The following is a 26,738-nucleotide window of genomic DNA, read 5'->3' as shown; positions in this document are numbered from 1 at the left end:
TAGTTAGAATGGACGTTCATGAAAACTTAACTTTGAAATCAAATGAAATAAATATTTGTGAAAATTTACTCGCATCTTTGCCTTTGAGACTATTTCGAAATTTGATGAATAATGTGCTCTTCTAAATTGAATCTACTTAAAATTTTGCCACACTTGTTCACTCTCTAACTTACTCAACCTTTTCGCTTTCAGATGGAGCCCAATGAACCCATCAACGCGAAGTTCTATCAGCTCGGGAACGGTGGGAGCCTCGTGTTCGAACATGACCTTACCGCTGTCGCTGCTTTCCTTGGTCGACTTCCCCCTGAGTTCCACGGAATTCAGGTGAACGATCAGCCCGGTGGAGAACTCCAGTGGATTATCACTGCAGATGTACGAGGCACGATGGAGTCTCCTAACCAGGAGAGGATTCCGTTCTCATTCCGTGAGAGCAACCGGCTCGACGGACTAGCGAGAGCTCTTCGGGAGGCATTGGCACGCCTCGCGGACAGAATGTGGTACGCCCGCTTGCGTCCCGCTTCGCTCACTTAGTGAGGCGTGATGCCTCAGGAGCACCCATGACTCTGCAGTCGCACCCAGAGCTGCGACACCACGCCGAGCACCTAGACTTTATGCTGTATCATACACAGCAGGATCTAGACAACGCCCGGGTGTACGCGAACCAGACGCACATCGCCCTGGCCACCCATGGCGATGCTATCAAGATGCTATCCAGAGACCGCAACAAGCTTCGCCTAAGGTGCGCGAAGAAGGATGCCACCATCACACGCCTTCGCGCTCAGATAGCGTCACTTGAGGCCACGGTGAAGGCTCAGGAGGAGCAGATCCAGGAGATGGAGGAAGACGAAGCGGGTATCGATATTCAGGGAGGAGGAGCCTTCCTGAGTGACGATGATGACTTCGAGGAGGACGAGTTCACCGAGGAGGAGGACTACGCTTTTCTGGAGCCGGGTCCTGATGACGTCGTTCCTATCGATGTGGAGGATGAGGGTAGCTGCACTTGAGCACTGATGTAGGCATGAGTTGTATCCCGACCTTTGTATCGTAGCATGTGAAATGGTTCTTAAAACCATTGGAGTGTTGAAATGTTAGTTTGTAATGTGTTATGTGGTATGAATGAATGAATGTTTGTGTGTGTCATCCAAAGCATTCAAGTTTTTACAAGTTTTTTTGAACTTATTCAAAATGAACCATAGAATTTCCCTCTTATCTTATAATCTAATGTATATTCAGATGGCCCCTCCCAATCGCAACAACAACGATGCTATGATGCAACTGCTGCAAACCCTGCTGGCAGACAGGGAGACTGAAAGGGCTGAACGTCAAGCCAACATCACAAGCACTGCAAAACCTCGCAACCCAAGGCCATGGGAATCATGATCATCCCGGATCCAAGCTCAAGAACTTTCAGAATACCAACCCTCCGGTGTTCAGCAAGACGGAGGAACCCCTCGATGCCGATGACTGGCTTCAAACCATGGAAAACAACTTGGAGGTAGCGGGAGTGGAACCCAACGAGATGGTTCTGTTTGCCACTCATTACCTCGCTGGACCAGCCCGAGCCCGGTGGATTAGCACACGTGCCATGAATGGAGGTCGAGTTCATGACTTGGGCGGACTTCAAGCTCAAGTTCAAGCAAGTACCATGTACCCCCGGGTCTTATCAAGAAGATGAGGGATGAGTTCCGTGAACCGAAGCAAGGTCGCATGACGGTGGTAGAATACCGCGATAGGTTCCTTACCCTGTCAAGGTACGCCCCCGATGAGACCGACACCACCGAGAAGAGGCGAGGAGAGATTCTCGAACGGACTGCATGATGAGATGCGGATCGTTCTCGTCAACATCCCCTTCGCTGACCTCGAAGCCCTTGTTGACTCCGCCATCCAGATGGAAGGCAAGCTGAACCAAGCCAATGAGAACCGCAAACGTCGCATGATGCACCAGAGTGGGCCTAGCAATGCCCCGAAGTATCGCCCCAGCTCAAGCGGAGGTTTCACTCCGAGGAACAACAACAAGCCCCCTATGCAGAACTCGCGCCCCGGTTATCAGAACCGGAGTGGAGGAAATTCCAGGCCAGGAGGCAACACCAACAACTACAATAACAACAACAACTTCAACCGCGCTCCGCCCAGAGCTTTCAACAACAACAACAACAACAACACCAACACCGCCCCAAGGACTGGAAGCAACGCCATTCCGGTCGCAACCAAGGACAAGTCCACTATCACTTGCTATGAGTGCGGAGTGGTGGGGCACTACTCCAACGAGTGTCCCAAGAGACTCGCCAAGCTCGCCGGCAACACCGCTGCACCTGCTCAGCAGCAACGCCGCGTTTCCACTGGAAAGAAGTTCGCCCCCAACAACCCCAATAACCGCAACGGCCGCCTCTTCCACATGAATGCCGAAGAAGCCCAGAAGCACCGGATGTTGTACTCGGGTATGTTTCCTGTCAACTCGGCACTCGCCGGAGTATTGTTTGATTCCGGAGCATCTCATTCTTTTGTCACCGAAGACTTTGCATCAACAAGTAAAATTCAACCCCTCGGCTTGAAACATGTCATGATAGTTCAAATTCCCGGATCAACCACTAAAGCCGGAAAATTTTGTAAAAATGTACCCATCGGAATTCATGAAGTAGAGTTCTATGCCAATTTGATAATTTTGGGAACCAAAGGTTTACTCGGGAATGGATTGGATGGCGAAACACCATGGAATGATTGATCGTGCCAAGAAAGCCATCACCATGACCAGTAGCACCGGTATCTTAGTGGAACATGTCTCCGAACCGCTACCTAGAAAGTTTACCCGCAACCGCAGCGTAGCCAAGCCAACTCCGGATCAAATCGGGGTCGTGTGTCGATATCCCGATGTGTTCCCGGATGGTTTACCCGGTATGCCCCCAGACCGGGATATCGAGTTTATCATCGAGTTAATTCCCGGAACCGGACCTATAGCCCAGAGAGCCTACAGCATGAACCCAGCCGAGCTTGTGGAGCTGAAGAAGCAACTGGATGAACTGTTAGCCAAAGGTCTGATTCGACCAAGTGCGTCACCTTGGAGATCACCTGTTTTGTTTGTGGATAAGAAGGATGGTGCCAGTCGTTTATGTACGGACTATCGTAAGCTTAACGATGTCACCATCAAGAACAAATACCCTTTGCCGAAGATAGAAGATTTGTTTGACCAGCTGACCGGTGCCATAGTTTTCTCAAAGATTGACCTCAGGACTGGATACCACCAGCTGAAGATTCGAGCATCGGACATTCCCAAAACTGCCTTTACCACCAGATATGGATTGTACGAGTACAATGTCATGTCCTTTGGACTGACCAATGCCCTTGCTTATTTCATGAATCTCATGAATAAAATCTTCATGAACTTTTTGGATAAGTTTGTTGTCGTTTTCATCGACGACATTCTAATCTATTCCAAGTCTGAGGAAGAGCATGAACAACACCTAGAAGCTGTCCTAGAGACCCTGAGAGAGCATAAGCTGTATGCTAAGTTCAGCAAATGTGAGTTTTGGTTGAAGGAAGTTGGATTCCTGGGACATATCTTGTCTGCAGGAGGAATTGCCGTAGACCCCTCAAAGATCAAGACTGTTGCAGAATGGAAAGCCCCAACCACCCAGACCGAGGTCCGCGCTTTTCTTGGATTAGCCGGATATTACCGCAGATTTGTAGAAGGCTTCTCGAGTATCGCTCGACCAATGACCCAATTGTTGAAGAAGGATAAGAAGTTCGAATGGACGGACAAATGTGAAGAGAGTTTTCAACAACTCAAGCTTAGACTGACCACAGCCCCAATTCTGATCATGCCGGACATCACCAAACCCTTTGACGTTTACTGCGATGCATCCAAGATTGGTCTCGGATGTGTGCTTATGCAAGAAGGCAAAGTAATCTCTTACTTGTCCCGGCAAGCTCGAAGCGAGCATGAGCAGAACTACCCCACCCATGACCTCGAACTCGCAGCCGTAGTTTTAGCACCGAAGGTGTGGCGTCATTACCTCATGGGTAATCGCTGCGAGATCTATTCGGATCACAAGAGCCTGAAGTATATCTTTACCCAGAAGGAGCTGAACATGAGACAAAGAAGATGGTTAGAACTGATTAAGGATTATGATATGGAGATCCACTACCACCCCGGCAAGGCCAATGTGGTAGCGGATGCGTTGAGTAGACTGCCGTGTCAGTTGAACTCAATGATAGCAGAAGAACAACCCAGTTTGTACCAAGAGTTTGAACAGTTTAGAATGGAGCTAGTCAGTGAAGGATTCTTAGCTAGCATGGAGCTACAACCTACCTTGATGGGACAGATCAAGGAAGCTCAGAAGGGAAATGCCAGCATCGACGGAATCAAGACCCAGATAGTCGCAGGAAAAGCCCCCGGATTCACTGTAGATGAAGCCGGAGTTCTTTGGTACAAAGGACGTCTCTGCGTACCATCGGACTCAGACCTGAAGCAAGTCATTCGAAGGAAGCCCATGACACCTTATACTCTATTCACCCCGGAGGTACCAAGATGTACCAAGATTTGAAGGAACAATTTTGGTGGCATGGAATGAAGAGGGAGATCGGAAGCTACATCGCCAAGTGTGATATCCGTCGGCCGAGTCAAGGCGGAACATCGGCGACCCGCAGGACTGTTGCAACCCTTGCGGATTCCGGAATGGAAGTGGGACTCGGTAGGAATGGACTTTATCACAGGTTTGCCCAAATCCAAGCAAAGGCAACGACTCTATATGGGTAGTGGTGGATAGATTGACCAAAGTAGCCCATTTCATCGCCGTCAAGACCACCTACTAAGGACCAAAGTTAGCTGAGCTGTACATCTCCAGAATAGTCGCCCTGCACGGAACCCCGAAGTCGATAGTGTCAGATAGAGGATCCCAGTTCACCTCAAGATTCTGGCAGAAAGTGCATGAAGGACTAGGAACCCGTTTGAACTTCAGCACCGCCTATCACCCGCAGACCGATGGACAGACCGAGAGAGTCAATCAGATTTTGGAGGACATGTTGAGAGCATGCGTACTGGAGTACGGATCCAAGTGGGAAGATTGCCTGCCTTACGCAGAATTCTCCTACAACAACAGTTACCAAGCCAGCCTGCAGATGGCCCCCTTTGAAGCTTTGTACGGAAGGAAGTGCCGTACCCCCCTGAACTGGTCGGAAGTAGGAGAAAGCCAAGTCTTTGGACCAGATGTTCTTCGTGAAGCCGAGGAGAAGGTGCACAAAATCCGAGAGTATCTCAAGACGGCGCAGTCAAGACAGAAGAGTTACGCTGACAAGAGACGCCGAGAGATGACCTTCGAGATCGGAGATTTTGTCTATCTCAAAGTATCCCCCCTGAAAGGAATGCAGAGATTTCATCTAAAAGGAAAGCTTGCCCCTAGATATGTTGGACCTTTCAAAGTTCTGAGTCGCCGAGGCGAAGTATCCTATCAATTAGAGTTACCTGAAGAAATGTCGGCTGTGCACGACGTATTTCACATCTCACTCCTGCGAAAGTGCCTGGAAGTCCCCGAGAAGACGGAAGTGTTCAAGAACATCGATCACCGTTCGGTAGATATCAACCAAGACCTGACATACCGCGAAGTGCCGATTCGTATCTTGGAAGAAGCATACCGAACCACCCGCACCCGAAGCATCAAGTTTCTGAAGATACAGTGGAGCAACCATACCGAAGATGAAGCCACTTGGGAGCGAGAGGAAGATATGAAGAAGGAGTACCCCGATCTCTTTAGTACCTAATTTCTTTAAGATCTCGGGACGAGATCTTTTGTAAGGGGGAAGGGTTTGTAACATCCCAAATTTCAAATAAAGGAAGAAGAACAATTTCAATTATCCAAAATTTAGAACCAACAAAAACTTTTACTTGCATATAGTACCCTGCATAGGACTTGTGCATTTTGAGTGCTATGCCATGATGTTTGTTACTTTGTGTTTGTGATGAACTCTAAAACCCTAGAGTGATCAAGTGATCATCATAGTTAAATACCTCAAAAAGAGAAAGAAATCAAATATCACAAAAACCCTAAAAACCCTAATATAAGGTCTATGTCATTTTTGGTAAATCTGATCTTAGACCCATTTGATCTTCACCAATAATTGTGTTATGATATTAAAGAATGAATACAACTTTGAGAATCAAAGATTTACTTTTCAAACCATTTTCAAAATTGAAAACATGATCACATATGATCATGGTCATTTCCGACTTTTCTAGTCCGGTACCTACTTTGAGCCTCTCTATTTCAATTTTTCCAAACCAAACAAATCCAACTCTTGGCATGTCATCCAAGTACTCAACAAGGTGAACAACTTCTGTAAAGATCACCATATCAAATTCATCATGGATCAAGAGATAGAAGCATGCCAAGATGAGACTTTGAAACATATGTAACAATCTCCAATTTTGAAATGTGATCAAACCAGGCCACCACTTGCTCACCACTTGACCTAGCATTGACCACAAGACCCTCCTACACCAAACCCATGCCTTGGAACCCCCTGGACACGACCAAACACGGCCTAGCCATGGCCATGCCGGCCACGTCGCCCACGACACGCCTCCCTCTCTTTCTCTTCATCATCGCCACGGCCACCATGTCCAACGCGTCGCCCATGATCCCAGGAGATCGCCTGTACCCGCCGTTGGTCGAGGAGACGCCGACAAGCCCCGGACGACGCGCGCCCAGGACGCCCCGGTACGCCGCCAACGGCATGGCGACGTCACCCAGTGCACGGACACGTCCACGCGGCGCTCGCCGGATCTCGCCGTACCCGACCATATCCGCGCGCCGTAGTACCTCTCTCGCCACGCGGAGCTCGCCGGACACGCTCACGTCACCCCCTAGCGTCTACCGCCGCCGGAGAGGAAGCTTCCTTCCGCCACGGCCGCGGCAGTACACGGACGCGCCCGACCGTCGTACGCCCCCATTTGCTGCGCCGTTGACGCTCGCAGTACCGCCTTGACGTGGTGAACACGACCCCGTCGTCGCTTAGCCCCCTGGCTCACCGGAGACGCCGCGCCCTTGTCGACTTGCCGCAGCACCCACGGCACCCCTCACGCCCTATAAAAGGAGACCTCCCCTTGATGATCCAAGCACACCACCAGCTTCCCCTCTTCTTCCTCGACCTCCCCAGCACCTCGCCATGATCGATTAGCCACCGCCGCCGCCCAATCGACGCCTCACCGCCGCGGAAGCCCGGCAGCAATCGCCGGAGAAGGAGGCCGCCCCCGACGACGCCGCCGCTACGGGCTGCTTCGCCGTCGTCCACAACCTCGTCGAGCACATTGCCCAACCCTAGCTGGAGCCACGGTGAGCCTCCGACCCCCTACCGCCGCCGTGCCAGTGAACCCATCTCGCCGGAGACGACGATGGCCCAGTGCCGTCCGATCTCATTCTAATCCAACGATCCACTTTCAAACATACCGTTTCGGCTATTATGAGTCGCTGACGGGTGGAGCCCACTGTCAGGCGGCCCGCGCGTGCACGGATGCGTGGTGGGCTGGCCTTGGGCCGTTTTTAAACGTTTCGGCCCACTTAGCTTTCCCGCGTAGCCCAGTAATTCAAATTCGATTTATCCAAATCCATTTAATTTCAATACTGGTTCCAACTTAGAAATTCAATAGATTGAAATTGGCTAAACCAAATCTGATGAACTTTATGTTGTTGGAAAGCTAAGAAAAAGATCTAACCAATGCCACTGGCCCCATGGTCAGATTCTTGGTAGAATAAATGTGATAAAAATAACAAGACAGGGACTTTTACTTATTCAAATAATTATTAAAAATCAACCAAAACAGATATTAAGTTAATTCCAACTCTAGTAGCTCACATTTGACTTACACTAATTGTTTCTGCAAGAAAATAGTGTGGTCACTTTGCATGATCATGCCCTAGTTTAATTAATGGATCATTTGACTAGTTTAACTAGTTGATATTATCCAAAACTACTAAAGTAAACCTTGTGAAGTTGTATACTTCATTTAAATTTGTCTCACATGAATTCATGGGATGTTTGGACCCTGGTTTCAAACTCTCTTATATGAATTACTTGAGATTTAAATCAAATGTAGTGTTATTTAAATAGTATGAGGTGGTCTACCTCATTTAAATCATTTTCTCCAATAAGGATGATGAATGGTTGACTTGGGTCAACATAGGATTCATGTATTGCTGTGGAGAAATTAAATTTTAAGAAGATTCAATGAGAGGAAATTATTTCCCAAACTCCATATGAACCTTACTTCTCACATATGAATAAGAGGAAATCTTTTTCCTCAAGTCACCCACCAATACACTTACTTATTTTATGTGTGTGCTTAGTATAGTTTGTGTGAAGTAATGATGTGTTTAGATTAGCCTTTGAGCTTGTTTGGTGATTATACTTCGTATTCAAATTTAGACGCTAGCACCGGAGATTATCAAGAGGAAGGAGAATTCTACCCTGAAGAAGAAGGAGAAAACCTAGAGAATTACCAAGGCAAGATAATACTCTTGCAAAGTGCAAAGCTCACCTTGAGCAAGGCACCATGATTCTTACTTCTCTTTATACAAGTCTATCTTATGTGTACACCATACAAGTTCTACTTGTTGTGTTTTCCAAGGATGAACTAAAATTGGGATAGAGAACAAGATTACTAGATGAGAAGAGATAGCAAAGCAAAGTAGCACCCCTCATGATTAGTGCTAGTGCTAAAATACTAAAATTTGACTATATTAGATGGGAGCATGTGAATGGTGGATTTTGAAACCTTGGAATGATGAAGCATTCCATTGAAGAGTTTGAAGTTGAAGGTGAACAAGAGAAGATGGTGATTTTTGATAAAAACCTGATATTGGTTTGAATGCGATACCTTTCCAATTTTTGAGTACCCCCACAATACCTGATTATGGGTAGGGCTTAACTGGAAGTTTATAAATTTTAGTATGAGTTCCCTCTGAACACACATCATAGGGGTTATGCTGAGGCTGCCTCCGTTGTTGAGAAAGGATGTGAATTGAGGTGAAATTGTACGGCCAAGCCCCGTGCGGTTCCCGGGTTAACGAGTTGGTTTTCACCGGGAGGCCAAGCTCATGGGGAGAGGTACTCATACTAGGATGTGTAAGTGAAAGGTTATGGTTGATGATCCGCGTATCGTGTTACGGTGACTCGGAGTTATTCCGACGGATGAAATCAAATGTTGTGGCACAAGCGTGCAACCTCTGCAGAGTGTAAACCTATTCGAATAGCCGTGTCCACGGTTACGGACGGTTGGAAAGGCCATACAGTTTCCGGTGTCAGATTTTCGAAAGCTTTAGTAAATATGAATGGTGACTTGGTGACTCTTTGGGATTTGAACCAATGATGTGGGAATGACACTAATGTTCCCACTTAAGTTAGTTAGTACATGATCCAGGCTTGTGAACTAAAATTTGGCTTATGCAAGTTAAATTAGAGTTTAGTTTCTTTAATGGGCATTTTACAATAGTATTAGTTTGCAAGTACTTGAAGTACTTACGGCTTTGTCCCTGGCTATTCAAATGGCCAGAGTACGAGGAGGAACAGAACTATCATGAGGATGACCAGCAGGACGCCTACGACAACTAGGGGTTTCTGACGTCAAATGTTGGCCTGTGGACTAGAGAGTCCCGTTACTATTACGCTTCCGCTATGTATGAACTTATGTATGTTGTTGATTTGGAAATCAACTATTTGTGTAATATGAATCATGTGATTCAAGATTGTATGACACTATGGCTTGTAATAAATAATGACTGTGATATTCGACTATTATGCCTCGCAACAACATTATCCTGGGATTGCGATGAATGACATAATAGGCATCTGGACTTAAAAATCCGGGTGTTGACAAGTTGGTATCAGAGCCATTATTTGACCTTAGAAGACCCTAGTTAGAATGGACGTTCATGAAAACTTAACTTTGAAATCAAATGAAATAAATATTTGTGAAAATTTACTCGCATCTTTGCCTTTGAGACTATTTCGAAATTTGATGAATAATGTGAAAATTTACTCGCGGAGAAGAAAGCCTTGAAGGACGAGGCCGAGTCAAAATTAGAAAGGGGGAAAGAAGTTGCCCAGCTCGGGGAACAAAGTAAACAATCGATCGCCCCGCTCATAGTGCAAGCCGCCGGTCCGGATGCCCCCGATATCATAGCAGCTGCGGCAGCACATGGATTGACTGTAGAAAGTGCCAGAAAACAAGCGGCCGACTTAGGTATCACTCTTCGTGCGGTGTTAGGCCTTGATGAGGCGCCAATGAAGGACGTAGTATTTTCATATGTGAAGAATGGCCCTCTCATCGAGCCTGCGCAGGAAGAGGATCTACCTCGACAAATGAAAGGTCTGCTAAATTGGTACAAGGGTTACATAAAACATGAAAACGCCAAAGACTATATCTATGCGGAAGTTAAATATGTGCATCACTTCAAACGTTACTGGGTACAAATTCCTCCGAGTGAATTGTTCCAGCTTGTTCAATCTGCGCGAGCTCGACAAATCTATCATCGGTTGCTACGTTCGTAAGTGATTTATTAATTTCTACCCCATCTCGTTCATTGCCCGCACTATATATATATATATTGTCCTAACTATCTTGTTGTGTACGCTATATATTATGCGGAATGAAGAAGCGGGAAATGCGAATAAGGAACATCCATGATGTTGGGTTCATTGACCCACACATCGTTAATTCATATGTGTTAGAATACCACCCCGCCGACGTGGAGGAAGACCCGTGGCGGTTTATTAGAAAACAGCAAGAGAAAAGTGATATTCTATTTCCTTATCATTTTGGGTGAGTGTTTCTGTCTTGAGCACATTCTCTTTTGTTTACTCCATGCATGGTATGTGGCTAATCGATGAGTTATGCATGATCTGTGCATGTATCGTGTCCGCAGGTTCCACTCGGATTCTTATGGTAATTAAAGTTCAGACCTCCTCGGTTCTCGTCCACGACTCTCCGAATATGGATCCGGCGCTTTGGGGCGACATGAGAAAAATGATGCAAAAGTAATTATTTTCATTCATTTGCGCTCTATATCGATCGGCCTATTTCGTTCATCATTTCCTAATATCAAGTAACTAATTAATAACTCTCTTGTTTATTTACTTTTCTTTGCCTCGTATGGTTTGGAGACGGTTCGTAGATACCAAGGTCGGTGAATTCAAAAAAGAGCTACATTTTAAAATGGCAGTGCCGACGACTGGGGATACTCAGCCACCGGGGACCAATCTATGTGGATACTATGTTTGTGAGAGGATCCGGAGATACTGCAATGAGCGGGACCGGACGTGTGAGAACAACATCCCGAGGAATAACCTCCGGAAGACGCTTAGTCCGAAGCTCGCTTCCGACCACTTCAAGAGGAACTAGCTGGATGGTTGGCGAGGGAAGTCATCGATCCTAGAGGAGAACACTATTACGATGACGTAGATCTTTATACGCACCGGAATTTGTAACTAACTTGTTCAAAATTGTATATGGTCATCCGATATTGAATATATATTGTATATGGTCATCCGATATTGAATATATATTGTATATTACTCTTGAATTCTTTTTGGTTCTAATTTCAAATTTGTTTGAAATTGTACATTCATATGCATGTATGTATACAGTACCGTAGAATATGTGAAACTCCTTCAAAATTAAAACCCAAAAGAAATAAAATAATACAAATTAAAAAGAAACCAGATTTAGGGGGAGGGGGGCTAAACCCTAAACCCTGCGGAGGCCTTTAGTCGCGGTTGGCCGGAAGAACCGCGACTAAAGGTCCTCCGCCTCGGCGCTCGCCTGCGGCCCACGTGGATGGGCCTTTAGTCGCGGTTCGTAAGGAACCGCGACTAAAGGGGGGGGGCCTTTAGTCGCGCTACTTTGGTCGCGGTTGGGCCACCGCGACTAATGGCAGTTGCCAACCGCGACCAAAGCCCCTTTTTCCACCAGTGGCAGTTTCATTTTCGCTCCAATAAATACATTACATCGAAACAACACACTTGATCATATGGTATTCCTATTTTTGTGTTGCTATATTAAGAAATATAAATAGTTTATAGGTCATGTAGTGTAGTGACTAGTGACTGCAAAATTTCCTCTTTGAATTATCTGACATGTCAATGCCTTAATGTAACCTCACTTAAAACAAGTTTAATTCAGAAAGTTTGCACATTGTAATATAATAAAGTTTTGAACTGCAAGGTTTCATGTTAACAAACTGTGCCGTTTGGGAGAAACATAACAAATAATGAATTTGTATTGACACATATTTGCCACAACTTGTTATTTCTGTATTAGCCAATTTTTTTTCCTCTGACCACCTTTTTTGTGTAAGTTGTATAACTGACAAATTTGGTGTTGTTCTGCTTTTCAGAAAAAAAAAATCATTGTTCAGATAGATCTTAGCATTACCAGCACAACAACCGTGGCCCAAAACTTATGAATTCTACTACAGTATTAGATCTCTCCGTTGTCCTAACCACTAATCCCCGATGAAATTATCAGCCGCATAAAGGGATCGAATCATCAAAGGAACCAAAAAAAGAAAAAATAGCATGAAACATCTTCCTTGACAGCCGTATTCCCACCAAACAGCAGAAAATAACCTAGACAGCATGAACATGTACATCAGTAACCGACGCACCTTTGTCCTTGCGGAGGTCACCAATGGATCCTCCGCCGACATCGAAGCTAGGCACCACGGCGCGGTGAGAGAGGTTCAGCAGCTCCATCGCCGCCTGAGCTGATGCCCCCGCAGCTCCATCATTGCTAGGGTTTGTGCGGAGGAGTGGATGAGGAAGACGAGCGCGGCACCTCCTTCTGTACGCCGGATGCAGGCGAGGGGCGCGGCACGCGTGGCATCACCATTAGTTTGTTGGCAGAGGTGGACGGCGGCCGCTCGGCAGACGAGGCATCGCCATTAACGTGGCACAGACTACCGAAGCGACGCCTCGGTACCAGTGGCGCACCTGAGAAGATGCATCGAGTTTGGATCGCTACCAGACGGGCCCAACAAACGTCCGCCAGCCGAACCTAAATAAGAGCATAGAAAAAAAAACCGAATTAGATGGGCCACGGCCTACTCGCTCCAGCACGCGGGCGGCGGTTAATCAACCCCGCAATTGGGCGATGTATAGGTTTTCCAAAAAATGGTGTGCTTTCTACGCTTTTGCACGTCGGTGGAGCCCAGCCTGCTGGGCTGGATGTCCTCCTTGGTTAGACCAGCCACTATGTTGCTGCAGATCGATTTTCGCTAGCAACTGTTTGATTTCAGATTACAACCACATACATTTAATCTGGTCCCATATCTCCTTGCAAAACCTTCAATGGCATGCGTTTTGTGACTGATTAGTACGATGGCATCTATTGTAGCATTTCCCTTACCATCAAAATTCGAAGTGCATGGACGCAAAAACACACATTTTCTCCTTTAATTGCTTTGTACAATAGTGTCAGGTTATCCACCTTTAATTTTTTTTGCGGGGGATCCACCTTTAATTTATATATTGAACCACTTAAATTTAACACTGTCAGTGTATTCATTTTATGGATGGTTAAAAAAGCAGGTCGCATCCCCAGTTCACCAGAATTTAAACTCTAGATTTGACACTTTAATTTCTCATAACATGCAGAATATTCTTTTAGTGGGAGGTAACGTTCATGTTAACAGCGATGCAATTGCGGTAACTTCGTTAATTTTAAAACCCGTCGGATCAGTTTTCTTGGACCCAGTATCTCGAAGATACTCATAGGGATAGAATATATTGGTGTGTGTGTTTATATGAGTGGGTGTATGTACATATTTGTTTATGCCGTGTTTCGCAAAATAAAATGTTTTGATTTTCCAGAACACCTTTGTCACATGTGTAAGCAAGAGCAAAACAACGCATTTTTCTAGAGATACGTTGAAAAAAAGTAGTATAGATTTTGTCCCTATTTAAATATATAAACTAATCAATAGTCTCTTAGTAATCTAAATTTACGATAATTAATATTTCAATCTTTTTGGAGATTTATGGAGTAAAACAACCTTTGGGGGCAAAAGTTCCAGCGGCAACGCGCATGGCATCATCTAGTTTCTAAAATTTTCTAAACGAGAGCGCAACGGAAAAGACAAATCTAACATAAATAGTGTCACAAAGACAGAGGCACAAATGCCACTATTTACATATCAATTTCTCTTTTTGTTTATCCATGTATATTTTCGTTTTGGTTTTGAAATCTCCATGGATTGTAGAAAACTAGAAATACATCTTGTAAATACTCATAGATATTTTTGATCCATTTTAGAAACTTGTAAGTTTAAATTTTGGGGAGTTTAAATTCTTGGTTCTTGCATTGACATCAGTCATTTCTCATCACTAATATGGAATCTCGGGGGTACTACAAGATGATCATACTGTCATTTCCTTTTAGTACTATGTTAGAAGGGCACATACTTTTTGAGATTTACATTTGACATAAATTTAAACAATAATACCGTGGCATAAATATAATATTGTATATTTGTATGAAACTTTTTGCGCGATGATTTTTTTGGTTATTTAATCCACATATATAGAAATTAATGGTCGCAATTAAATCTTCAGAGGCTAGGAAGTGTTTTTCTAATTTAGGCAGATTGTACGGTCCTCTTTGTAATTCGTATCTTCCTCAAAACTGAATAGGGTTCGCGGGCGTGGGTCTTGCAAAAATTCAGTATCCCACCGCCTTATATATGGAAGAGCCCATTCGCGAGCTAGGGTTTACGCCACGGTCCCACGCGTGTTTCCCGTTCTAGAGGTTGAGGTGCTGAACTGCTGATGGCCGGCGGCGAAGAGATGGATCTGGATTTCTCGTCCTGGGGCGCGGTGCCCAGCTTTGGGTTCGCGTTCAATTCAGAGAACTTCTCCGACAGGGTGCTACAGTTAGAGGTCGTCCCATGCGACGACGTCGGCGGAGAATCCCTCCCCGATTCGGCGCGTACCCCCAAGGAGAAAGGTGCGTATTGTGCCCTATCCCCCCTCCCCCCTCTCCCTGCTGGATGGATTTAGCCGGTTGTGTCTGGCTTGTTGCGCTTCATTTTTGGGGCAATGCGTAGGAAAGCAATAGAGGGAATCTGTGATGCGAGTGAGCTGATGTGGTATATATGTAATATGTGGAGGAACATGTTACTATGAAAGGTGTTTTTGGCTATGGATGTATATTTATAACAATGGAAATTTTGTTTCATCTTTTTTTAAAATGTTGATTCTATGAGAAAATGTGTATCTTTTTTTATCTGAAGTAGAGATGTGGAGAGAAGGAGCTCCATTAAACTGTGGAACTCTCCAGTCTCCACCAGCATGTTCGCTGTTCAACATATAGCCTTTTAAGTCAATAGTAATCTGCCCTTTTCTTTGATCGCCTCTGTTGTGTGTGTGTTGAAACATTTAAGGTCATTATTAGCCTGCTTGATAACTACTTATGTTTAAGTAATACAAATACCTGATGTGTAGAGATAAATTTGGTAGTTTTTGTGAGTGATTAGTGGTTGAGGCAATAGGGAAACAATATAGTGGAATTGTTATTTTTGCGCCTAAGGTGAATGTACGACCAATCTGACAATGAAGTTTGTGCTGGGCTAAATCAACATCCGCTTTATTCAGACAACGACCAACATACCATGTATGTCCAGTGTCTACGCATCTGACTACACTACAACAGATATTTAGTCAATTATTTGGATGTAGCACTGGACTCAAGCAATATCAATCCCCTTATCCTTGCAAAAATAAATAAAATCAATCCATTGCAACTGAGATTAGTCATGGAAAAGGGAGGCACACAACCAGGTGACGTAGAAATTTAGAAACATGCTATTCCAGCTGAAACCTAAAGTTGTACTCCTTCTTGTCCTTTATGGAATTGTGGGTTATGACGTTGTAATCTTGATGTTACAATTCTTGGTCAAATATGAGGTGAAGTATGTCAAAAGGCGTTGCCTAAGTCTGGCTTTTGACAAATAATTATCTGATGAGTTTATACGAAATTCAAGTAGAATCCTTGGGATAACATCTATGATCGCCTTGCTCTGTTAGCTACAACCATGCTTATAGTATTAGCTAGGCTAAATGACATCTCAATTTTTGTGAATTAATTTAACTATTTTACCAAATATCTGAAGATTAATTAAATGAATTTGCACCTTTAACATAGTGTTCCAAGTATTTTACAGAAGACAATCTGTCCTAATTTAACTGTGTACCTTTTACTTTTCTCAGTTGTATTGTATTCACTGACCCTGGTATTTTGCAGCTGATAAAGGACAGAGTATTGACGCTTCCTCAACCATGGCTGGCACAGCAGTTTCAACTGTAAAAACCTTTCATATCAATTCAGCGATTCTTGCTGCAAGAAGTCCTTTCTTTCTAAAGGTAATTTTTATAACCATGTTAAATGCATTTGTTGTATAGTCAGTTCAACTTTCTAACAAGCTTTGTTTTTCTTAGCTTTTCTCAAATGGCATGAAAGAATCTGATCAGGCACATCCACAAATTAGGATTGCTGATTCAGGTAATGTAATATTCTTCCTCTTATATTTTGTTATAGTATGCTATTGTGGTTGTGTTACTATTTATATAGTTTTTAAATAAAATATTGATTATTTGTAGTAAATAATATTCTGTTTTATACCTTTTTCCACTTCTTTTTACTACTAATTAAGCATACTGTGTGGCGTCTCTTTTAGTCATAGACGTGAACAATTTGTGGATTAATTAACTCTCTTAAACGTGGATTATCTGCCGTGGTTCTCTTTTTAATATGCAATTCTGATGTAATTTGCAAGGTCAAACTTAATTTATGAGCCATTTGATCTGATTGTATTGAATGGTATAGATCATTTGGATTCCACAAACTCAGCAAGTATGGGCTGGATAGATATGAAACCCAAACTGAAACTAGTGGAAAGTGTAAGTATAGCAGAATGTAGTGAAGAATGCAGTCAAGCAGAAACTAGTGGAAAATAAAAGAACAAAAAGTAAGTCACGGTTCGGGCATATGGATTGCTGATTACCATGCAGCCCTATTATAAGCCAAAACTCTAGGTACATTCCAGTCCTTCAAGTCCCTTCTAACTACCTCCCCACATGTCAACTTTGGTCGTCCTCTACCCCTCTTTGCATTTTCGATACACCTTAGAATCCCACTTTCCACCGGTGCTTCTGGAGGCCCCCGTTGGACATGCCCAATTCACCTTAGTTTGTGTTGGACAAGCTTCTCTTCAATTGGCGCCACCCCTACCCTATCGAGTATTACTTCATTCCTAATCCGATCTTTTCTTGTGTGGTCACACATCCACCTTAGCATACGCATCTGTGCGACACTCATTTGTTGGACGTGTTGCCTCTTAGTGGGCCAACATTCTGCTCCATAAAGCAGAAGGTCTGAGTGTTGTCCTATAAAACATAGCTTTAGCTTTTGTGGGACCTTGTCACATAGGATTCGGATGCTTGCCGCCACTTCATCCACCCTGCCTTGATCATTGATACCGACATTATTTGCAACATTGATCCTAAGTATCGTATGGTGCCCCTCTTAGGCACTATTCGCCCTCCTAGTCTAACCCCTACGTCCACGCATCTAACAATGCTAAAGTTGCACCACATATACTCAGTCTTCATCCTACTAAGTCTAAACCCCTTCTATTCCAAGCTCTGCCTCCACAACTCTAGTTTTCTATTGGCACCCACCCTACTCTCATCTACTAGTACCATATATCATCAGAAAAAAGCATACACGAATGGATCTCCTTGTATGTCCTTAGTGATCTCATCCATCACCAAGTCAAAAATGTATGGGCTCAAAGCTGAACCTGGATGTGGTCCTTTAGTTATTGGGAAGGTATCAGTCTCAATATCTCCTGCACGAACACTTGTCACAACATTAGTGTGCATATCCTTGATGAGGGGGGTGTATTTTGTTGGGACTTTGTATTTCTCATCACTTGACCATCCTTGGTATCTTGTCATATGCCTTCTCCAAGTCAATGGAAACATATGTAGGTCCTTCTTTTGCACCCTATATCTCTCCATAAGATTGCGAAGCAAGAAAATCCTCTGTATAGTTGATCTCCAGGCATAAAGCCAAATTGATTTTTAGTGGATTTTGTCACTCTCCTCGAGAAAGCGATGCTCAATCACTCTCTACCAAAGCTTCATAGTATGGCAAAATAAGCTTAATTCCCCTATAGTTAGTACAACTTTGATCTCCTTTATTTTTGAAGATAGGTACTAATTTACTTTTCCTCCACTCATTGGATATCTTGTTTGATCGAAATATGTGGTTGAAAAGTGTAGTTAGCCATACTATCGCCATGTCTCCAAGGCATCTCTACACTTCAATGGGGACATCATCAGCCTTTTATCCTTTTCCAGGGCTTCCTTAACCTTGGTCTCTTGGATCCTCCGGATGAACCCCCTGTTGGTGTCGCCAAAGGAATCATCTAATGCTCTCACTCTCATCATTGAACAGCCCCGTCAAAATAGTCTCTCCATCACTTCTTGATCTCCTCGTATTTCAGTAGAACTTGATCGGCCTAGTCCTTGATGCACTTCACTTGGTTGAGGTCTCTTGTTTTCCTCTCATAAATTTTGGACATCCTGTAGACTCCCATTTCACATTCCTTTGTGCGTAGTTTCTCATATAGCTCATCATAGGCATCCCCTCTAGCTCCGCTCACCGCACGCGTTGCGTTCTTTTTGGCTTCTTTGTACTTCTCCATGTTACGTGTGCTTTTATCTTATACCAAGTCTTTGCACTCCTTTGTTCATCCCCCATGGAGCTTTTCTAAGTACTGGAAGTCCTTAGTTTACTTAAACATTTATTTTGGGTATAAAAAGAGTGTCCTTTTTTTTGTTTACTTATCTATTGAACCGTTCTCTTAATCTTTGTGCCTTTCCTGTTTTCATTCTACTTGGTACAGAGGAAAATGCCGTTATGGAGCTTCTGGGCTTCATGTACCATGGAAAGTTGACATCACGTGAGCCCACTCTTCTGCTCGACATCTTAATGGCTGCTGACAAGTTTGAGGTTCTTTCTTGCATGAGGCATTGCAGTCAGTTGCTCACAAGGCTGCGTATGACCACTGAATCTGCACTGCTATACCTAGAACACCCGTGCTCTGTTTTAATGGTTGCTGAAGTTCAGCGTGTGGTAGGTGCAGCCAAAGAATTCCTTGCCAACAAATACAAGGATGTTGATAAGTGAGTGATTCCCATTTAATGGAGCAATGTTTTTTTTTTGGAGAAAATGTACGTATGATGTCATTAAATCATGTATGCAGTGTACTCATGGCATGATTTGTCTCATTTCAGGTTCGGACATGAAGTGATGAACTTCCCTCTTGCTGGGATCGAAGCTATCTTTTCAAGTACTGACATACAAGTGGAATCTGAAGATCATGTATATCGTTTCTTGCTCAAGTGGGCACGTGCACGATACTTAGAACTGGAGGAAAGACGCGAGATCTTGAGTTGTCGTTTACTTCCGCTGGTACGTTTCAATCATATGGCATGTACTACAGTTCAGGAGATCCTAGCATGCACTGATGATGATATTGACCATGAGAAGGTGTCTAAGCTTATTACTGAGGTACTTCTATACAAAGCATACCCAACAGTTATGGAAGGTGTTCTTTCAGCAAACTTAATTAGAACCTGTTGGCCATTTGCAGAGCGAGGTTACAAGACCAAACCTGTGAAAGTTGTTGTGTTTGATCCAAATTTCCTTAAGGCCATAGTTTACTTGGGCTTAACGCGCGAGGAATGTTCTAGACTCTTTCCGCTCGGAAAGATATGGTCGCAGACATTCTATCTTGCAGGGCAAGAATTCCGTCTCGTGGCGACCTGTAAAATGGACAAGATCAGTAACTCTTACAGTTTCGGCCTCTACGTTGAGCTCCTATGGATGCCGGAGCGCTCAAAGTCTGTCATGTTAGCCTTTGAGTTTGCTGCCAGGAAAAATCAAACAGGGAAATTTGTTAGGCAGCCTAACGACTATCATAAAGTGTGCATCTTCAGGGAAGATGATTTGACACTTGGATGTGACAATATCTTTGAGATGCCATGGTCCACTTTCATTGCTGATGACAGCCTCTTCATCAATGACGTGCTGCATCTGAGAGCTGATCTGACTGTGGCGGAGATTTACTTATGACATGACATGGTATCTCAGCAGAGTTAGGTCGTGATGTGCAGCATCAGTCTCTTGCTGGTTGGCTGGGCATATGGTAGCTGCGGGTAGTTTTATTTTCTGCTCTTCTTTCTCTGCCTGCCGCGTGCCGCCTAATTTCTTTTACTTCTGCATCTGTTGGAAACACTTTGGCAACTGAATGATGTAAGGAATTGGTGGAGGCTTTTGCTTAAGATTAAAGCTAGACTAGGAAGCAAAGGCGCGTGGCACGCCACGCCCTTTGCTGTACGTTTTGGCGTTTATGGTCTGTTAATTTACTTGGTTTGGGGTTTTGGCAGTTTATAGATTGTTGATTTCAAGAGTCTGAAAATTTGTGTCGATTGGAATATTTGGTAGAAGTAAAGATGGGATGTGTAACATAACGAGCAATGCTTGTAAGAGTGTTGAGACTTATTGGACTATGTAGCTGATTATAGGCAATGCCGATTCATACTTAACCTAGAAGTCTGGACTGGGCCAGAAGGCGGCAGCACACATATGTGTCTATAGAACTAATCGTGTACTACGTACATAGTAGACGATACTATGCAAGACGATGCCGATTCATATTTACATTGTGCTGGGCCAGACGGGCGCATCACATCTATCTACGGAACTAATCAAGGCGGTAGAAATTCTTCTTCTCTATGATTGAAGTAGAAATACAAATGGAAAAGAACCAAAAAAGTTTGGGTAGAGCTGGATCTAAGTGTTGGCAAGGAATTCCATTTTTTCAACAGGATTCTTACTCAAATTGAAAAATTCTATAACAATCTCGGACTGAGCAAGACGGTGCCTAGCTATTTTCGTTCCAGCTGCTGGATTACACGCTGATTGGAGTATTACAGAGTAACCTACTTAGGTATTGACACGTGTAGACAACAGGAGGCTGAGATGGCTGTCGTGCCTGTAAAGTTGGCCCCATCGCTGTCTTTCCCGTCAGCAGAGATGAGGATGGTATCCCTCTTCGGTCGACGACTGGCTCGGTGATGGTCTTGTCGTCCGGAGTGGTCGTCGGCCGGAGCAAAGCCTGCATGGTCGTCGAGGCGAATCTCCTGCTTGGGCTGCCCAGGACGAGGCCCACATGGCCCAGATCAGGGCCCGCCTAGCTCCAAACTGGGCCGCGCCGCCAGCAACCGCCCTCCGCTGCCACCCATGGCACCATGCCGCGGCATCCACCGCCTCCGCCAGGATCCGCCACGCCTCACCGTCATAGTCAGTCTGCGCTCCAGGAGACCCTAGGAGCACCGCGCAGAACCACCTCACAAATAGGTAAGGAAGGTACCGCCGCCACCGCGCTGGCTTTACCCAATGGCCCCTCGTCACCGGCGGCAAAGGAGGAAGGGAGGAGGAGGGTGGGGCACAGGGAGCTCGGGTTCGCCCAAGTCGATGCTCGCGAGGGCTGACCCGGAGCGGAGCCAACAGAGGGGAACCTAATCATTGGTCGTCTCGAATCTCGAACTACCGGAATAAGATCAGATTGTTGAAAGGGTATTTTACCCTTATTTGTTATTTTGGCTAATGATGACACCATAACTATTTTGTGAACAAATGTTACCTCTAAGTGATCATATAGTTTATAGTTCACAAGTAATGACTGAATATGGTTACATACCTCCCAATCACTATTCAAGAGAAGTGCTGGTGTTTTCGCTTGTTTTCATCTTGATTTAGGTTTGGGTCATAGGAAACAACGCATTATTAATAGGGGTAGTCTTGATGAGCTTATTTGGGATGTTCTTCTAGCCTATAACATATCTTACCACCAAATTTCCATCACACAAAAGTGAGAAGAGTTTAGTTCGGAGAAGAACTCTGTCATTTTGAGAGTTTTCAGCAAAACCGATCGTGTCGGGCTCACCGACGAACCATTTGGCAGAGTGCTAGGAGCTACGCCGATGTCGGCCGAAACACTCTACTGGTTTGCCTTTTGGCTAAGGACCGTAGCCCGTCGGACGTTTCGACGCAGGCCTCGGCGAAAGCCTGGTCGACTGGAATGCTTCGGCCCAGGCACCTGAGCCAGCCCGACCAGTCGGTCTGGTTAGGCATCCAGCCCTGGGCGTCAGTAAATGATTCCGGCGGGCGAACCGACATGTCGTCCTGGTCAACAGTCAGTCTGATAGGAGCTCCGGCGTTGCCAACTTTCTGCCGGACTGACTTGTTGGGATTTCCCAAACGGCTAGTTTTCCCGGTCGAACTATAAATACACCTTGTTCTAGCTTAATAAAGTTAGGTCAACCATTCATCTCATATCTTTGAGCTCTCTTTCTCTCGCTCCATTGTTGAAACACCAAAAGGTTCGGATCTCCCATTCTACCCACTCAAAGCCAAATCCCTTTGGTAGAAAACACGAGGAGGTCCCGATCTATGATCCCACCAAGCTAAACACCAATCCCCCTTGAATTCATCGAGCATGCTTGTTACTACTGGGTTCGCGGGAAACCCTAATTGGCTAGGATCACCCGGAAGCATCCGAGTTGTAGATTTGCTCCAAGAAGAAGTTTCTGAAGTTTTGAAGATTACCTTGAAGTACACCACCAGTGAGCGAGCTATTCCTTCGTAGGATAGGCTTCAGAGAATAATTTGGTCCTTCGTGGCATGGGGAAGTCCTACATGGGACCCCAAACCTCTTCAATGTGATGTAGTACCTTCCTCCAAAGGAAGGGAAGACGAGAATACATCTTCGTCACCGTGTGGTTCGGGTATTCTTAATCGATCTCTTTACTTGTGTTATTTACCTTTGTGATAGTCTTCAGCTCGTATAAGTCTTGGCTTCCAGCATGCTATCGACTAGTTCTGGTCATACTTTGTTACATCGATTGCTATACTGTACGAGCTGTCCATTCTAATTTATTTTGTCCATTTCTCTTACTTTTTTCTCTATTTTTTTTGCATAAGTAAATAATAATTTTATTCTCATGTTCACTTTATTTTACCTTTTTATTTATTTGTATTTATTAAGTCAGTTTCAAGTTGGATTGTGTCATGATTTGTGATAGTACTTATTTTTCTCCGGTTACAAATAGGGTTGTAAGTTGGACTTTTTACAATTACAAGTGAGGCTGCAACTTAGACTTTTTTACAGTTGCAAGACTTTTTATTGTTGCAAGTGGGGTTGCAACTGAGGCTTTCTTCAGCTGCACAAGAGGGTTACAACTGAGAATCTCTCCAGTTGCAATTGGGGTTGCAACTGGAAGAAAGTCTCAATTGTAAGTGAGATTGCAACTGAGACTTTCTCGAGTTACAAGCTGGGTTGCACCTAGGATAAAGTCTTACTTGCATGTGGGGTTGCACACTATTCGAGACTTTTTTCCTCGTTGCAAGTTACAATTGAGAGAAAGTAACTGGGCGAAAGTCTTTGTTGGAGGTGTTCCAAGCTTGTATATTATTTGATGCATACACACGCGTGTCGTGTTGACTTGATTCTAAATGTTTGGTGCAAACGGTTGAACTCATGCTGTAAAGATGTTATTCCGATGTTGTAGTACTACCTTTGACGTTGCATATGCTGGGTTTGTACTTAGTAAATTGTGCAAAAAAATCCCTATGTTTAGTTGAAAACGAGCGCGGACTTGTTGCCAACATAAAATTTTGTTGCATATGCATATGCTTAGAGCTAGTGTTGCAAGTTGGATTGTTGGTATGGTGGTCATATCGCCAGCCCACTAAGGGCATCTCCAACGGGGCGACGCATTTCTGATGATCAAACGGACGCGTGCGTCGGCCGAAATGGTCGAAATCGTCCGCGTGTCCGTTTGCGCCGGGTGGCTCCAGCGGCACGACGCATAATTTTTTTCCCATTCATAAAGTCATAATTTACATTAATAAAAAACATGAAAAAACATGAAAAGGCCATAAAGGCGTGGTAAAACTAGGTACTGCCTACTGGTCGTCGTCGCTGACGAGGTCGATGAACTCCGACATCGTTCATGGAAGCTGGTATGCCGACGGTGGAGGAGGTAGGGTAGGCTGCGGCAACTGCGGCCAGGCCGTCGCCTGCGTAGGAGGCTGTGGTGAAGGTGGTCAGGGATCCCAGGCCAGAGCGGCAGCTGGAGCGCGGTCGTTGGAACGCGTCGGCGTGGCCGGAGGAGTTGCCGGCCTCCCCTGCAGCAGCGCGGACTCGCGGAGCTGGATTGCGAGCCCGTCCCACAAAGCGAGCTTGTTGAGCTCGCTGTTGGCCAGTGCCGTGGCAATGGCCTCCTCCTCGGTAATGTCCCGCGACTGGGTCTCCGGATCCCACGCCAGCCCGCCGTCGTCGTGGTCGTACTCTGCGCGCTCCACCTGCTCGCCCTCGTCCTCGTTCGCGTCCTCCTGGTCACTCTCCTCTTCTTCCGCGGTGATCTAGCGGTCGAAGTACTCGAGGTCCCCGAGGTAGCCAGAGCGGCGGCGCGCGTCGAACTCCCACTTCCCGAACGAGATCCAGTTGTAGGAGTTGAGCGCGTACGCCGGATCTTCTTGGAGATCCGGCGGCAAGATCGCTCGGCGGCGGCGCACCTCGTCTCGACGCTCTCGGCCCTCGCGCGGCACTGGGGGACCGGCACGCGCCTAGAGTTGAGGTACTAGCCTCCTCCAGGCAGGTCTGCGTACGGCCATGGCACCGGCCGGTTTTCCTCCGAAAGGCGGCGCGCGAGCTCGATGCAGACGTACCGCCCGATCCGTGGCTTCTTGCCGGACCACGAGCCGCTAGACCACTCGTTCTTGGTCTTGCGGAACGGCCAGCATTTCTTCCCCATAGCGTCGGCCGGGTGGATAGTGTGGGCTCTAGCAATGGCGTGGTCGGGGAAATGGACGCCGATAGCGTCTCTTTAAGAGGCTCGGACGCCATCTCGCCTTCAATGTCGTGCCACTGTGACGCCGCCCAGCTGCGCACGTCGCGGAAGCCGAGGCGCGCCATTAACGCGGCCTGGAAAGGTTGCGGCGCGCGGTCCGTACGTAATGCCGCGGAAGACGAAGCAGCTGTGCCCCTGCCAGGCGGGCCCGTGCGAGGGCCGGCGGACGACCGCTGCATCCGTGCAGCGTCCGTAGAGATGCAAACCTGGCGCATATTTGTATCACGTTTGCGTCACCGCGGACGGTCCGATCACCATGCGTCACTCCGCTGGAGGTGGTACCATACACATTTTCGGCCTGAGCGAACGCAAACGGTCGCTCAGCGTTCGTACCCATGTTTAACTCGCGTAGGCGGAATACTTTCGTGCATGCGCGGAATATAACGTAGCAGTAGTTGACGCATTTTTGTTTACTAGGACAATGCCCGCGCGTTGCGGCGGATTTTCAATAATATTATCATAATGTCAAAATTATATGTATCGTTCCATCTATATTTAACATATCTCAGTATTGGGCCCCTTTTCATGGACATCACCTCTCCCCTTCTACATTATCCCGATAGGAAAACATACTCGTGTATTGCATTGGGACAATTTTTACAAAACTAAATAGGCTTTTTTTGATACAAACCATTTTATTACTTAATAAGTGTTTAAGCATTACACCCGATCTCTGCATAATGAAAATTGTCCCGGTGCAACGGAAGCATCGTGTTGCAACGGAAGCATCGTTCGTGGCAGGGGCTTGTGTCAGTGCACAGTTGTTGAGCGAACCCCTATTCATCATAAGAAAGTACCACGTGCCTCCTCCATCGTGCTGTCTCTGTTGGACTTTTCATAGAAAGTTAAAGATAATTTTCAATTTTATATTTTTGCATATTGAAAATTATTTTCTGTTTGGAAATAGTTGATGGAAAAAAGAGGAGAACAAATGTGTACACCCTTTTTGGGAAATCTCTAGTGTGGTACAACGTATAGAACAAAAGAAGCATGCCCCACATGTCATTTAACGATTCTGTTTTATTCAAAATAATATTCCATTTAAAAATACCTGATGCAAAATGATGAAGAAAAAAATACATACATGATTTTTGGGATTTGTCTAAGTATTATGACACGTTTAAAGCACAAGAAGGTCTGAATGACACCGTGCTAGACTGCTAGGGACGCATGTGTGGTATAGAGGAAAGAATAAGGTTTCTCTTGCAAAGCGGAGGATGCCCCGATTTCTTCCTCCCCGTCTCCATCATTCTCGTTGACTCGCCAGCAGCAGCCCAAGTCAGGATGTAAATGGCTCAACCGCTGGACATAAACAAAGATACCGCTTCGGCCGCATAGCGCGATTAGCAGTTTTGTGGCGGCCGCTAATTATTTCTGGCGGTTCCGTGCGGCTTAGTGGCGCCGCTTCGGCCGCACGCACTATTTTACTCCGTCACCTGTTGCGTGAATGCGTGATGCCTCTAGGCTCTGTTCGTATGTAGCGTGTGTTCTCATTCTCTGATGCGTTGCTATTTCTACAACGCCTGTATTAAAATATAGCATGAAAGCTAGAAAGTTTTCTGGAAAAATTGGAAAAATCATTGGAAATCACAGCAGAACTGGAAATTATCACTGGAATATAGCATGAACCGTAGAGACTCCAAGTCAATAGGAACAGGAATACTACTTCACACTCTGTCGCCTGTCGCCACATTACTGTTAAACTCAGT

General features: G+C 45.3%; 2 protein-coding genes across 2 annotated transcripts in view; one reads left to right on the top strand and one right to left on the bottom strand.

Moving 5' to 3' along the window:
- The window catches only part of LOC124680297 (BTB/POZ domain-containing protein POB1-like), a 100,105-nt gene extending 87,364 nt beyond the window's left edge, over window positions 1–12,741 (bottom strand). The window contains exons 1-2 of the mRNA XM_047215367.1: window positions 12,654–12,741; window positions 12,145–12,148 (exon numbers count right to left, since the gene is read on the bottom strand). Of these exons, the coding sequence (XP_047071323.1) occupies window positions 12,145–12,148; window positions 12,654–12,741 (92 nt within the window). The remainder of the gene's footprint in view (window positions 1–12,144; window positions 12,149–12,653) is intronic.
- Window positions 12,742–14,811: 2,070 nt separating this feature from the next.
- LOC124680296 (BTB/POZ domain-containing protein At2g46260-like) lies at window positions 14,812–20,185 on the top strand. The gene is made up of 7 exons (XM_047215366.1): window positions 14,812–14,989; window positions 16,286–16,404; window positions 16,480–16,543; window positions 18,954–19,223; window positions 19,353–19,522; window positions 19,559–19,688; window positions 19,770–20,185. Exons 1-7 carry the CDS (start codon window positions 14,812–14,814, stop codon window positions 20,183–20,185), a joined length of 1,347 nt encoding a protein of 448 aa, XP_047071322.1.
- The last annotated feature ends 6,553 nt before the right edge of the window (window positions 20,186–26,738 follow it).

This window comes from Lolium rigidum, unplaced genomic scaffold (assembly GCF_022539505.1).
Source record: "Lolium rigidum isolate FL_2022 unplaced genomic scaffold, APGP_CSIRO_Lrig_0.1 contig_1215_1, whole genome shotgun sequence".
NCBI classification, from domain to species: Eukaryota; Viridiplantae; Streptophyta; class Magnoliopsida; order Poales; family Poaceae; genus Lolium; species Lolium rigidum.
Note: the sequence above shows the minus strand (reverse complement) of the source record. Positions and strands in the feature narration are given on the sequence as shown.